This window comes from Cupressus sempervirens, chromosome 1 (assembly GCF_028749045.1).
Source record: "Cupressus sempervirens isolate cs-2001-9-10 chromosome 1, ASM2874904v1, whole genome shotgun sequence".
NCBI classification, from domain to species: domain Eukaryota; kingdom Viridiplantae; phylum Streptophyta; class Pinopsida; order Cupressales; family Cupressaceae; genus Cupressus; species Cupressus sempervirens.
The window spans coordinates 136,344,262-136,360,119 of NC_143118.1; the positions used below are offsets into that span (position 1 = coordinate 136,344,262).

At 31.0% G+C, this 15,858-nt stretch overlaps 1 protein-coding gene across 1 annotated transcript; it reads left to right on the forward strand.

The window, feature by feature from the left end:
• The first annotated feature begins 6,516 nt into the window (after window positions 1–6,516).
• Window positions 6,517–10,798, forward strand: LOC149576542 (cytochrome P450 720B2-like). Its single transcript, XM_089794715.1, has 8 exons — window positions 6,517–6,868; window positions 7,785–8,181; window positions 8,540–8,950; window positions 9,034–9,117; window positions 9,518–9,596; window positions 9,692–9,810; window positions 10,070–10,200; window positions 10,595–10,798. The coding sequence occupies exons 1-8, from the start codon at window positions 6,630–6,632 to the stop codon at window positions 10,698–10,700; spliced, it is 1,566 nt and encodes a 521-aa protein (XP_089650841.1). The 5' UTR covers window positions 6,517–6,629; the 3' UTR covers window positions 10,701–10,798.
• Window positions 10,799–15,858: the final 5,060 nt, after the last annotated feature.

Sequence of the window (15,858 nt, forward strand, 5' to 3'; positions counted from 1 at the left end):
AGAAAGAGTTGAAAACTTTAGTCCCCTCCATAGAGGTAGGGACTAATAATGAAACACCATTACAGTAATACATAACTTCATGAGCATAGTAAGTCTCCATCAGAGAAAAATGGAGGAAGATAGGAAGAGAAAAAAAGATTAAATTATCTATGCAATACTATATGAAATGAAGGGAGATTTGAAAAAAATTATATTGCTCTTATGAGACATAATCATAAGTTTTTCCAAGCCCTTCTGACAAAACAATCAGATTATGAAAATTTGAAGAAAGTTTCAAAGTTAGTTTAAGATAAAATTTCCATGATGAACTTAAAAAATTACCCATTGTTAAAGATTTGGCAAAGCATACAAGATGTGGAAATTGGACTAGAAAAATTGAATAGAGTGATCCTAATTTCTTGGCTCTCAAGCCCTAAAATTGCAATGTTCTACACTTTGTATCCTATTTCATTCTTTAAAATCGTCCACTTCCTTGCATAAATGAATACTTCTTAAACATAGCCTCAAAATTATTCAAATAATCTAAACTAAGTGTGTTAACCAGCCTACATTGAGAGTAGATTGAACAGAGTTGAGTGATAGAAACAACTACTAAACCTAGGATCAATCTAATATACTAGCAAGGGGTAGCCTATTTCACATGCCAAATTTATATACAATACTTATTGAGTGGCTATAGAAATATTATTTTAAAACAATGGGTAAAAATTAACATGCAGAAGTGCATGTTTGAGCATATGGCTCTAGGAGTTGAGCATGCAAAGGACATGATACTCAATGGCCCATGCATGATGCCACTTAAACTTCTGTGTGGTGCTAGCTAAAAAAATCTCTAACTTTTTTTAAGAAAAAAGAAAAATACTACAGAGAAAATAACATCAACCAATAGTAAAAAGACAACTTCTATTTTCTACTTCAACTTAATTTTGAAATTCTTCCAAGACTATAGTTTTACTCTAATTTTTCCACAATGCACATTTTTTCAAAACAAACTAATACCTAAAAAGCTATTGAAAATTTTAGTCTCCTGCCTTACGGCAGTGACTAACAAGAATGAGTTGCAATACCTTGCAAAGGATTGCAACATATTGTTGGTGTAAAATATATTAATAACCTCATGTTAAGTAGAAAAACTAAAGACTTTGGCGAATGGGGGAAAAATGATGTGAAACATGTGGAAATAATATTTAACATGTATGAAAAGGTGGAAAATTGTATACATGACCGAGGTTTAAAATTATGGATGAAGAGAAAGAAAATATAGATAATAATGAAAAGAGGAAGAATTAATATAAGAAAGCATATATTTTGTTGAAAAGAATAATATACATTGACACAATCATTCGGCTATCATAGTCAATATTAGTGTGACCCATAAAATCTGTTGGTTTCTATCACTAAAAGACTATCATACAAGTCAGGCCCAACAAAACACAAACATATACAATGAAGGAAAATAATATAAAATAGAAAATGGGAAAAGGTACCTTTTAAGGTATGAAATACATGGATCGGATGATAAAACATCCCTTTTCAATGAGTAAATATCCTCATTCAACTTCTATCTTGGCATCTGACTAGGCAAATGGGAGAATGAATTCCCTCATTAGTACCGCCAACATGAAAGGATTTGGGTAGATCTAACAAGAAAAGAAGTACATTAAAAACATAAATGAAGGGAATGTATTAGGAGAAAAGAGCAAGAAAAATATGCCCAACGTCCAATGCATATCAATGTCCCATGTGCTCTATCTGATGACATTAGTCCAAAGACATTCAAATGAAGCTTATCCAATGCAAGGAAATAAGGGTCTATTTGGTTGCGGGAATAGAAATATGGGAATTGGAATAGTTATTTTGGAATAGAAAATGGGGATACATATTCCTATTCTTGTTTGGTTTAATAAGAATTTGATGGACCCAAAAATTTATTTTTTCTAAGGGCCTGTTTGGCAATGGGAATATAAAAATGGGAATAGGAATACTTATTTTGGAATACTTATTATGGAATAGAAAATGGGGTTAGGTATTCCTATTCTTGTTTGGTTCACCCAGAATTTGATGCGAAATGCACAGACTCAAAATTTTATGTTTTCTAAAATTAAAAAAATAGGAATAGGAATATGTATTCCAATTCCACCTATTTAGGTGGAATAGAAAATGCTCATTTTTGGGCCAAAATTGGAATACATATTCCAATTTTATTCTTATTCCAATTCTGATTTGGTGCATCCAAACAGAGAATTTAAAATTTTAAGAATACACATATGCCTATTCCACTTGTATTCCCATTGCCAAATGGGCCCTAAAATAAATTAAACTAGAATAGGAATATGTATTCCAATTCCACCTATTTAGGTAGAATTGTAAATGCTCATTTTGGGCCAAAATTGAAATACGTATTCCTATTCCCAATTTTGATTTGGTGCACCCAAACAGAGAATTGAAATTTTAAGAATTTACATATGCCTATTCCACTCATATTTCTATTGCAAAACAGGCCCTAAAGGAAACTAATAATAAGTATATATCAACATATATCAAACAAAGCTTTTCCATGGACCGCGTGCATAGTATTATTTTCTTGTATCATTATGAATATATTATTTATATAAATCTTAGATTCCCAAATGTATTTCATGGTAATGATAAAGAGAAAACATGTTTGCAAATATGAATATATATATATATATATATATATATATATATATACATATGTACACATGTATACATGTATACATATGTACATATGTACATATACATGTATACATATGTACATATGTATATATATATATATCTATATATATATATACATATATACATATGTATATATACATGTCTATATATACATATGTATATATATACATGTATATATATGTATATATATACATGTATATATATGTATATATATACATGTATATATATGTATATATATACATGTATATATATGTATATATACATATGTATATATATATATATATATATATATATATATATGTATGTATATATAGATATATACATGTATATATACATACATAGTAGGGCGTACATTTGAATTAAATATTTATTTAATCTAAATTTGAATGACAAAAAATTATTATGCAAATTATTATTGAACATGGAATACTTTCCAAATCTTATTTATATTTGATCTATGGGAGGAAGAGTATGATGTTACCATGGGATTGTCTAAGTCCAAGCAATTGGTTCTTTGGTCCCAAAATAGGGTAGGGGTCAGCAACTTGTGATCCTTCGGGACACCGACTCGGACTTATAAACTTTGAAGGAATCTATCTGCACATTTGGCATCTAGGAAACTTGGATAACATCCACTGCATATCATTTACTGGTTTGAAATAATAATATGACCAGAAATATAAGAATTAATGTTACTTCCTAAATGACCAATAAGAGAAGGCAATGTTATTACCAAGGAGGGGCTTGTCTAAGTCCAAGCAATTGGATCTTGTCCCAAGATAGGGTAGGGATCATCAATTTGTAATCTTTTGCAATGCGGACTTGGACCTGTAAACTTTGAGGGAATCGATTTGCACGATGGCATCTAGGCAACTTGGATAATATCAACTCCTATCTTTTTAGAGTTATATGAGTGTTAAAAATGAACAACTAATTCTATTAAAGAATTAGCTTGGAATAATATATCATGACTCACATTGTTTTTTAAACTTATATATACACATGTCCACTAATGATCACTTGCGGTTGCACAAATTTATGATAGAATTAAAAGGCGTTAATTAGGAATGCATGTATTATGTGTCTACATCGTATATGTTTCATGTTTTCCTGCATTCATGTGACTACATCCTATTTTCATATGCCTACTTTGTGTTTTCATGCATTAATGTGTCTACATTGTGTTTTCATGCATTAATGTGTCTACTTTGTGTTTTCATGCATTAATGTGTCTACTTTGTGTTTTTATACATAAAGATATATATACTCCATAAATCATTTAGGTCTTTTTACATTTGAAAATATACTTTGTATCTGTGAAAATTTTTGAATGAACGATCTTGCTTGAGGATAAGCAAATTCAAGAGGGGTAGACTATGATATCCCCACCTTGACATGTGATTTAATAATAAATAACTATTATAGATAAAGTTGTAATATTAAAAGGATAAATAATATATAAGAAAAATAATGATATATATTTATTATTATCACACTACAATATTGCATAAGATATTATTATAAAAAATATGAGAATAAAAATATATTAAATTATACTTAGTAAATATATTATGCAATAAAATAATATGATTAATAATAATAAATATATAATTATTAATTATTAATTTAGTATATAATTATTAATATAATAATTATATAATAATAATGAAGGGACGTGACTCTAAGAATGCTTATATATAGAGAGAGGGGGGGGTTGTAATCATTGGAAAAAATAGAGAAAGATATCAAAGGTTTGATTTTATAAAATAATGTCCCTGACATGACCTTACATTCTTGTATTTATTACAATTTTTAATCAGAGGATGGGCAACCCCCTCCATTCCATAGTTTCCTTTTTACAATAGTATTCATACCAATGCCTTGATTTGCTTGATAAGGAAGGGGAATCGACGATTCTTTTTGTTTCCCTCTATTCCATTTTTTTGGTAATGTTGTGAATCTATAAGTTTTCCTTTGTTTAAACTCTTTTCACCAAGGCCCTCATTTCTTGTTTGATTGGGATTCCTTCTTGACTAGTCCTATCTTGCACATCTTCAACTCTACATTACTCAAGTAATGGTTTTCAAATTTTCCTTGAGCTCATGATTTTCTCTATTCAATGCCCTATATTACATTGTGTTTGTGCTTCTTTGTCAATGGATTTGGGAAAACTAGGATTATTTTTGTATAGGTCAAAAGTTTTCTTGATCTTTTCACCACCTTTCTCTATAAGTCATGTTTGGAGCCCTTGGTATGTTCTCCCTCCTTTCCTTCAAAATGAATTACCTTCTTTGACTCAAGGGTATCCTGTTAACCCTAGTCAAAAAGTATCTTCCACCATGTTTCCTATTAGTCATCTCAACACTTGCTTTGAACTTTTTTCGCTCCCTTTTATTTAAGAGATTTTATTTGTACATGGATATTATATTTGGTAGAATTCTATAAAAATTATAAGCTATATTGAAAAAAGGATTAAGATAAAGTCTTCTATATTCTAGAGATGCTATTTTTTTTTTAAATGTCACATAATTAATATTGTTTTTTCCAAATCATTATCATTTAGTAGGTATGAGATATTGTGTTTGTGGAAAATAAGCAAGACAATGGGAGCTCTTCTCCTTCCCCATTATTATTTTATTATCTTTCTAACAACCTTTTATATATATTTTTTTTTTGTGCTTTGACTTTCCCTCAAAAAATGATTTTATATCCATCTACTATTTTCTAGTACATGCCTAATATCATTTTATATAACAAATGATTTAGACACTTACTTACAAAATAATAATAATGGTGTCTATATGTTACAAGTATATATGCTACTCACATTTATAAAGAAATGATATAAAAGATACCAATAGATATTTTTGTGGATGTATTCAAAATCATGTTATATCACAAATATATATAATAACCACTTTGAAAATGAAATATCTCAATTTCTCTCAAACCAATGTCTATCAATTACTATCAGTTTTTTCTTTTCCATATCTCATATATTTCACAAAAAAAAGTGAACGAGTTGTCTTTAAATAAAGAACAATCATTTGTTAAAAATAAATGTATAAGTTACCATTGTAGGTGTGCTTAGTTCACTTAAATAAAAAATATCTAGAAAAATACACATTGAAAAATGACATTTCTTAATTTTTCATTTACATGTATTGCTATAAAAAAAAAAAAATTTAAAAAAAATTATAAAATATAAAATTATAATATTTTACTTTGATTTCACAACTATTTAATAATGACAAACATAAATTTTAGAAAAGGAATTAAATGACATCAATGTGATCATATATAATATATCTCATAAAAAAATAAACAAATGTCATTAAAATTTAAACTATAAATAATCATTTTTAAAAAGTATTAATATATAACAAAAGATAATATTATAGGTTTGCTTTAAGGAAGAGTCTATAACACAACTGTGTGTGTCTTGGATTAAAGTCTACTCAAACTTATCCATTACCTATAAAAAAATATTATAAGTCAATCTCTCTCACCCACATTGAAAATAATCTCTTGATTTCTCAAACATAATTTTTTAATAAAGGCTAGTCTATTAAATTATAATATAAATAATAAATATAATATATTAAAATTCATCTTGATTTTTCAGAAATAATTTTTTTATCAAAAACATATAACTATAATATTTAATATTTTAAATTGATTTCTACAAATATTTAATAATGACCAAAAACCAAAACTTAGAATAGCTTTGGAAACTTTTTTATCTTTTCCTTCTAGAATTGCATCGAAAGGCTCATGATAATATTATAAATAATCATGTCTTCTGCTCTCAAACAATATGCAATCATTTCATCACCATTTTATTTGATGGTGCGGCAGAGCCTTAAATTGTTGCTATCGATTACATAATTTCTAGTTTATTGAGTTTCAGCTTTTAATTGCTTAGAGAAAACATGGAAGAATCCATCTACTTTTCTCCTGTATTTTTAGTTGTGGGATGTATTTTGTTATTTTCCCTCACACTATGTTTGTTCAAGTTTAAAATCTCAAATCTGCTGTATTTTTCTAAGGAAGAGGAGAAGAAAGTACCTCCTACTTCCAAAGGTTGGCCTTTTCTTGGTCATACTCTCTTATGGTTCTATTACATGGCCAAGCCTGACCCTCTTACATTTCTTCACAAATACATACTTCCGTAAGCTTATCAACTTACTACTGAATTTGAAATTGTAGTTGTTTTTATTTTGGTTTAGATATGGGATTCAATTGTATCAGATTTATTAGTTTATGTTTTATGAGTTTATATTTCATGACATTAAATATGATATATATGTTATATGAGTACTAGTTCACAAGAATCTATTTTTCATGAGATTGAATATGATAGTTCTTATTGTATTTAGGTGATAGTAGAGATGAAGTATTAGATATTTTTAGGAGATTGTCTAAGTGAAGTTGAGTTGGAGTAGTATCAGGATGGGTGACATCCCAAGATCCAATGTCTCACCTATGTTAGCATTGCCTAGATACAGAAAGTGTTATTTGTTCCGTTTGTCAAGGGAGATGGCTTCTTGTGAACCACTACTAATGAAATGTGGGTCAATGAGTTTCACTCAAAAACTTTGTAAGATATTAGACCTTCCTAGAAGATCACCTATTGATCATTAAGTGTGCTCGGGTTAGAGTAGTATCGAGAAGGATGACACTTATAGAAAGACCCAATGCTTCTCCTGTTCGAGCATCACCTAGATGCAATAAGAGCTATGTGTATAACCATTTGTCATGAGAGATGGATTCTTGTGAACCTCCACTCATGAAACATAGGTTGAAAACTACATAGTTAATGAATCTTGATATAAATATAAGAATGCTGAAAGACCACTCATCCCTATACTATGCTAACTCAGATATTACCTAGATGCAATAAGTTTTAATTGTACTTATATTTTTCATGAGAAAACAGTTATTATGAACTACTACTTATGAAATATAGTTCAATAAAATTGATTGAAAACTATACAGTTGAATCATAATAATTTCAAGATCTGACTTTATTAAAATATCTCTTACAAGTATTTATGTACCATATTTGATTTTGATTGTAATTGCAGACATGGTGAAATGGTTACATGCAATCTATTTGGAAGGCCAACGGTGGTGTCTGTGGATCCTGAATTCAACAAGTTTGTTTTGCAAGATGAAGGACGATTGTTCAAAGCAAGTTACTTCAAATCACTTCATGATCTGATGGGTAAGTTTAGTATGTTATCAGTCACAGGAGATCTGCACAGACAACTCCATGGAAGTGCCGTTAATTTACTAACCAATGAAAAGTTGAGAAGAAATTTCATTCCTGCCCTTCAAGTTGTATTCAAGCAAACCATGACAAAGTGGGAAGCAAGAGAATTAGTTCTTCAAGCACAGTGCAAAAGGGCAAGTATATTTATTTATTTGTCTAGTTTTAACATTTTCCCTACATTTTCATTATTTTTTAATGCGATGTGCTGTTGAATCATTGCAATTTAGAAAAAATAATCTTGAATTATACTGTCGTATATTAGAATTCAATTGCTTTAAATTTATTTGTATCAAAGTTTTAGATTACATTCTTTGATGTATTATCAGGATTTAAGGAACATAATTGATTTGTATCAAAGTTTCACATTACATTCTTTATCTATTATCAAGATTTAAGCGACATAATTTACTTATATCAATGTTTCAGACTTTATGATTTATCTCTAACAGTTTTAGATTAAATTTCAATGTTGATGAAAACAAATTCTACACTATTGAATCTAGAAATATAATACAATAGCTATTATAGACTATTGAAATATTAGAATCTAATATTTCAGACTAATATTGGGCTTTTGGGCTCCTTTATAAACATGTGCAGTTAGTTTTGAATGTGATGGCTAAGCACTTGCTAAATGTATCAGAAGACATAGAAACAGATGAGCTCTGCAGTCTCATGACAGATTTGATAAATGGGATTGTTTCAGTTCCATTAGAGATACTGGGTTGTGCTTATGCAAGAGGATTGAGAGCCAGAAGGATTTTGAGTGGCAAGTTTTACAAGCTCATGGATGAGAGGAAAATAAATCCTCGAGATGATTTGCTATCTAAGCTTGTAAATGAGGAGAATCTTCCAAAGGAGATTGCTGCTGACTTTCTTTTTATTTTGCTGGTTGCAAGCTATGAGACTGCCTCTAGAACAATGGCTATAGCTATTCATTTCCTTTCTCATTCTAAAGAAGCCTTAGACCAACTTACGGTAAGTTAAACCACTTTTAATAATCAGTGGAATGATTATCAGAAGCACTTCATTTGTTCTTACCCTTTTGTATGTATTTGCAGGAGGAGCATGAAACAATTCAAAAAGATAGAGGAGATGAGAAACTTCAGTGGGAAGACTATAAAAAGATGAAGTTCACTCAATGTGTATGTAATTTTTCTAAGAACCATGATTAATTTGAATATGATCAGTAGATATTTTTGAGAAACAAAATGTTTCTTTGTAATTTTCTTTTTAAAAACGATTGAAAATAATTCCTTTGTAGTTTTCTTCTAAAAACAATTAATATAGATTCATATAAACTGAATTATTTTGAATAAAAATTGACAAAGGTCACATATTATATTCAAGACTCTACTGTAAAGAAAAGAAGAATTGCAAAGCATATGATTAATTATCTTGGCTACCGTATATAAGTTCAATTTTATATATATATAATCAGTTGAGAAGCTCACAATTTACAGATACATTGTAGGTTCTTGTCTCAATTGAAGTGAGATATTAATATTAAGAAGTGAAATATTAATATCAATTTTTATTGATCAGGTTATAAACGAATCTCTTCGGTTGTCAAGCATAGCAGTAGGACTTGTAAGAGAAATAACACAAGAAGTTACAGCTAAAGGTAATATTCATGCACTGCCATTCTACACATATTTTTAGCCTATTCTTTATACTTCAATTATTTTGAAATCTTTTTCTTACTTTTTGTATTCTCAGGCTATGTGATACCTAAAGGATGGGGAGTGATGACATTTTTCTACGCAGTCCATATCAATGGAAAATTCTATAACGATCCTCTCAAATTCCATCCTTGGCGTTGGCAAGGAAAAGATAAAGTAAAAATTACTGATTAATCATATATATAATTATTTATATTAATTTAAGCAGTGAAGTTAAACAATAACACTATCTTCTTTTCTTTAAATACATGAATTTTATTTATAAAGTATAAAAATATATAGTTGTGTAGATCAGATGAAACTGAGTAGGCATTTTCTTGTTGAATTAGACCATTTTTCTATCATTTAATAGCTCACTGTATTTTTTTAAACCTTTGTTAATTTGAATACTTAATAACTCTTAGTATTTAAGTAGGAAGAACTACTGTGGAAGAACTATGATATACTATTTTCTCCATTTGGAGGAGGAAGACGGCTGTGTCCAGGAGCTGACTTGGCTAGAATGAGCATTTCTTTTTTCCTTCACTATTTTTTAACAAAGTTCAGGTACGAAGGGCCTGTTCAGAAATAAGTTTTATAAGTTAATTTTTTTTTAAAGCAAATGTATATTTTAAAATATAATTTGTTAAGATGTTTTATCTAAAATGCGTTTTTTATTTAATAGAATATTTAAAATTAAAGTATTCTATTAAAAAAGTTTGATCTAAGCCTCTTTAGATTCATTTCAATTATAACTTTTCAATGTTTAAATCATTATATATTCTAAAAATATGAAATATATCAAATTTATAACATATTACTATGAGATATATCAAGTTTAGAACATATTACTATGAGATTTCTTACTATATGAGTGCAATTTCACAGATACCATCAAAATATACAAGACATTTAATTTTCAGATTCAATTTGTGAATTAAGTGTGAAGAAGTTGTTGCAGGTGGGAGATTGTTAAGGAGGGGAGAATCACTTTCTTTCCTATTCCTCACATGGAAGGTGGTCTGCCCATTCGTCTCTTTGCCAAGAGGCCAACTTCCATGGAATAAATGTAGCTATTTACCACTTGTTGGTGTTACTTGTAGTTTGACAGACAAATGTAAGGTGAACTATAAGCTTAGGTGTAATATAAGCTATTTTAAACTTATGGGCTGTGTGAACTTTGGACATCTTTTATGTAGTGGTCAGACATTCCTTGTTTTATGCATTGTACATATGCTCTAAGTTTCCTTGAATTATGTGATCCCTTCTCCGTTTATGCTATGCATGGCATTTTTACCATGTTTGAGCTTCTTTTTCGATTGATCAGCATGGATGAATTGATCTATATTCCTGTCACAGTAAAACAAATTGTCAATTTTTCAGTGCAAGATGCTTTAAAATATGACTTTTTTAATTTCTGAAAGTAAGTTATTTTATAACTATGGTTTTATATATTAATTTGAAATTAATTAATTGATTATAAGTGATAAGAGTTTGGTTTAAGATTAGGTTCTTTTAATTACTTTAATATCAAATATATTATGTTTAGGTTTACATCAAAAAAATGTATAGAATTGTCCACCTAGACTATGAAGTCAAATAAGTTAAATAATGTGTCACTATCTACATTTTTCCAAATATGGTGTGGAGATATCATTTTTCTGAATTATCGTTAAAACATTTGGTTTAATAGAGTGGTTTATTTATTGGCTAAATATCTATCAATGCCCATCAATTAATAACTAGCATAGTTCATGAAGTATTAAGAGAGGAACAAGTATGTCAACTTTTCTTTTAGGAGAAAGAATGCCAACTTTTCTTTTTGGAGAAAGAATTGAGGATCATTTACATTTTCATATGTAAATTTTAATGTGAGATATATGAAACATTGTGATGTCTCTTTAGGGCTCACATAGGATAGTCTTTAGAAAAATTTATTACATAACAAAATAAAAATTTATTAACTACAAATGTCAAATTAACTTGCAAAGGAAACAATGCTATTCGAGGAGAAGAATTTGTTGGAAAATGAAGATGGGATAACTGAGAGGGGAGGGGTGAATCAGTTACCCCAAAAACATTTTCAACAGTCCCAAAGATGCCTTAAACTTAGTTGCTGCTGCTACTTGGTAAACACATAAATTGCTGCTTAAAACTGGATAGATGTTTAGTTAATTTATTAAGCATTTACTGAAATAAGCAACCATGCAAAAGAAAGCAATTATGAACACAGTAGACACCAGATTTACGTGGAAACCCAATATGGGAAAAACCACCAGCAACTAGTCACCAATTTTCACTCTTCTGAAGTGAGCCCTGTTAGGAGCCAACCCTGTTAAAGGTTACAAAACACACTGTTAGGTGTGACCCTGTTAGAGGATTTAATCACCCTGTTAGGAGTGGCCTTGTAAGAGGTCTTTAGAACAATTCAACTGAATTGCCACCCTGTTAAAGGATTTATGGAATGGCTGTTAAACCAACTCTGTTAGGAGATTTTGGAATCACTGTTACAATGGTTAGAAAGCAACAATGAATGATCTGAAAATACATGCAACTTATCTTGCTGAATACAGATCTCAGCTTAGCTCCACAAGATCCTTACTGATTAAATATATCTTTGCAGCTCCAAGATTTCCTTCTGCTCAACTCTGCTTAGGCACACACAAGTCTCTTCATTGCATTTCCTTGCACTATTCGTATCCACACTTTTCACATCTTGAGCCTCTTCTTTATATACTATACATGATACCAGGTCGGCCCAACCAACTTGACAAAACATATTCCAAAAGTCAGCTTGAACTAATAATCAAAACAAAATTCTTCACTGGCCGACTCAAAAAAAAAACTGCTTCCTGTGTTAACCGGCAGAACTCGGTAAAAACTACAGTTACCGAGGAATTCGGTAAACCTGCCACTTCCTTTGGAAATCGACTGGACTCGGTAAAAGTTGTCTTCGATTACCGACTGAGCTCGGTGAAAACTAAGCTTTCCTTAGCTTACCGTGCGAACTCGGTTAATACTAACCGTTCGCTACAAAATCCTTTGATACCCGAGTGATCTCGGTAAGAACTAAACTTTTCTTAGCTTACCGAGAAAACTTGGTTATCATTAACTCACCGTGATCCATACAGGAATGCTCGGTATACACTGCAAAAGGCTTTACTGACCGACTGAGCTCGGTAGACACTGTAAACTGTTTTCCTAACCGACAGAACTCGGTAGACTCTGTCTGATAACTGATATGGCATTTGTGTAACATCAAAGACAATACACAATTACTTAATTGTATCCAACAATCTCCCTCTTTGGCATTGATGGCAACACAACATGTCATAGCAGAAATAAAATTTGAAAGCAAGTCTACAGCAACACAACACAATTAACAATTCTCCCTCTAAGATAGAGAACTCTTCCTCTTACAGTAATCTCCCTCTGTGAAGAAATTACATAATCAAATTTCAGAAAAGATATGACAGTAAAACTCTCCCTCTTTGACAACACATGCCAAAGACAATCCAATTTTAATGAATTTCATTGTACCTTTAGTACTGATTCATATGCAATATTTTCTTGATTTGCTGCATCAACTGATGATTGTTCAATTTGTAGGAGCTGATGCATCACTAAAACTTATTTTTAGTGAACTTCAGATAGGGGAATAACCCCTAACTTACCTCTGAGATACAAAAATGCATCCTTAGGTAAAGGCTTTGTGAATATGTCAGCAATCTGTTCCTTTGTATGGACATATTCCAATCTGATTTCCTTGTCCTGCACCAATTCTCTGACAAAGTGATACTTGATTGCAATGTGCTTAGTCTTAGAATGCATTACTGGATTTTTAGATATGTTGATTGCACTTGTATTATCACAAAACATGACGACTGGTTCCTTGATTTCCATCTTCATGCCTTGTAGCAATTGTTTGATCCAAACAATATTAGAACAGTTTACTACTGCAGCAACATACTCTACCTCTGCTGTTGATTGAGCTATACAATTTTGCTTTTTGCTTGTCCAAGAAACCAACCTCTTTCCAAGAAAGAATGCACCTCCACTTGTGTTTTTTCTGTCGTCAAGGTTTCCTGCCCAATCAGCATCAGTAAACACTTTTAAGTCTAGGTTTCCTCCAAATTTATACCATAATCCATAATCTTCAGTTCCTTTCAGATATCTCATTATCCTCTTGATTGCCATCATGTGATTTTCTCTTGGTTTGGCTAAAAATCTTGCCACAATTCCAACTGCAAGAGCAATATCTGGCCTAGTATGAACTACATATTGCAACTTTCCAATCATAGATCTGTACAATGTCTGATCTATTTCCTTTGAATCATCTTCTTTGGTAAGTTTTAGTCCAGTACACATGGGAGTTCCAACTGGTTTACAGTCTTCCATACCAAACTTTTTCAATATCTCTTTGACGTATTTTTCTTGAGTGATGTAGATGCCATTCTTGTTCTGCTGAATTTGAAGTCCCACAAAGAATTTGATTTCACTGAACATTGACATTTCAAATTCCTTGCTCATTTGTTCTGAAAATTCTTTGCAAAGATCATCATTCCCTGTGAAAATAGTATCATCTACAAATATTTCTGCCAGGACAATCTTATTTTCTGGTCCTTCCTTGATATACAAACTACTGTTATCATTATTTCTTTGAAATCCAATTTGAATAAGATAGCTATGCAATCTTTCATACCATGCTCTAGGGGCTTGTTTCAGACCATACAATGCCTTGTGCAATTTACAAACCATGTTCTTTTTATCTGGATCTATAAAGCCTTCAGGTTGTTCAATGTAGACCTCTTCATCCAGTATACCATTTAGACATGCTGACTTGACATCCATCTGATAAACTTTAAATCCTTTGTAGGTAGCATATGCTAATAAGGTTCTAACACCTTCCAATCTAGCAACGGGAGCAAAAGTTTCTCCATAATCTATGCCTTCCTCTTGAGAATATCCTTTACACACTAATCTAGCTTTGTTTCTTGATACTTTACCATTTTCATCCAACTTATTTCTGAAAACCCACTTTGCACCGATTACATTTTTATCTTTAGGCCTAGGTACAAGAGTCCATGTTTTGTTTTTCTCTATCTGCTCTATTTCTTCATTCATTGCTTCAATCCAATTATCATTTTCTAATGCATCTTTGACAGTTCTAGGTTCAAAATCAACAAGTAAACAAGTACCTTTCAACTTACTTCTTGTGATGGTTCCTTCAGATTTATTTCCAATGATCTGATCTGTTGAATGATGTCTCCTGACATATTTGGCTAGAACAAGTTCTTTTCCTTTTGGATGAATCTTGTCGTTATCTTCTTGCATTTCTCCTTCATGCTCGGTTTGGTCTGGCTCGGTATCAACTGGCTCGGTATGCACATGCTCGGTTACCTCTGGCTCGGTAATCTCTAACTCAGTATTTTCTGACTCGGTAGACGTTGGCTCGGTAGATGTTGGCTCGGTAGATGTTTCCTGCAACTCGATTAGTGATGACTCGGTAGAAGAAGGTTTCTGATTCTCAGATGCAGTTGATATTATATCCGGATCACTGAAGATGAATCTTTTGTAATCTTCTGGTTCTTTTCTGCTTTCTTCTTCAGTCTTTTCTGCAAACTCATCAACTTTCACATGTATACTTTCTATGACTTTGTGAGTAGATAAGTTCAAGCATCTATATGCTTTACTCTTGCATGAGTATCCAAGAAATATACCTTCATCACCTTTTACATCAAATTTACCTTTTCTAGATTCTTTCAAGATATAACATTTGCTTCCAAATACTTTCAGATAACTTACATTGGGTTTATAGGCATACCATATTTCATAGGGAGTTTTGAATGAGTCCTTTTTTAACTGTACTCGGTTTAAGGTATGAACTGCTATACTGATAGCCTCCTTCCAGTATTTGATAGCAACATTCTTTTCTATCATCAAGGTTCTTGCACAATCCATGATGGATCTGTTCCTTCTTTCAGCTATGCCATTTTGTTCAGGAGTACCTGGTGCTGAAACCTGTCTTTTGATTCCTCTTTCAATACAAAAGTTATTGCATTCATGTGAAATAAATTCACCACCTCTGTCTGACCTTAGGCATTTCAATCTTTTCCCTGTTTCTTTTTCTACTCTTGCCAAATACCATTTGAACTTTTCAAATGCTTCTGATTTGTTCCTTAGGTACATGATGGTCATCATTCTTGAATAATCATCAACAAAAAG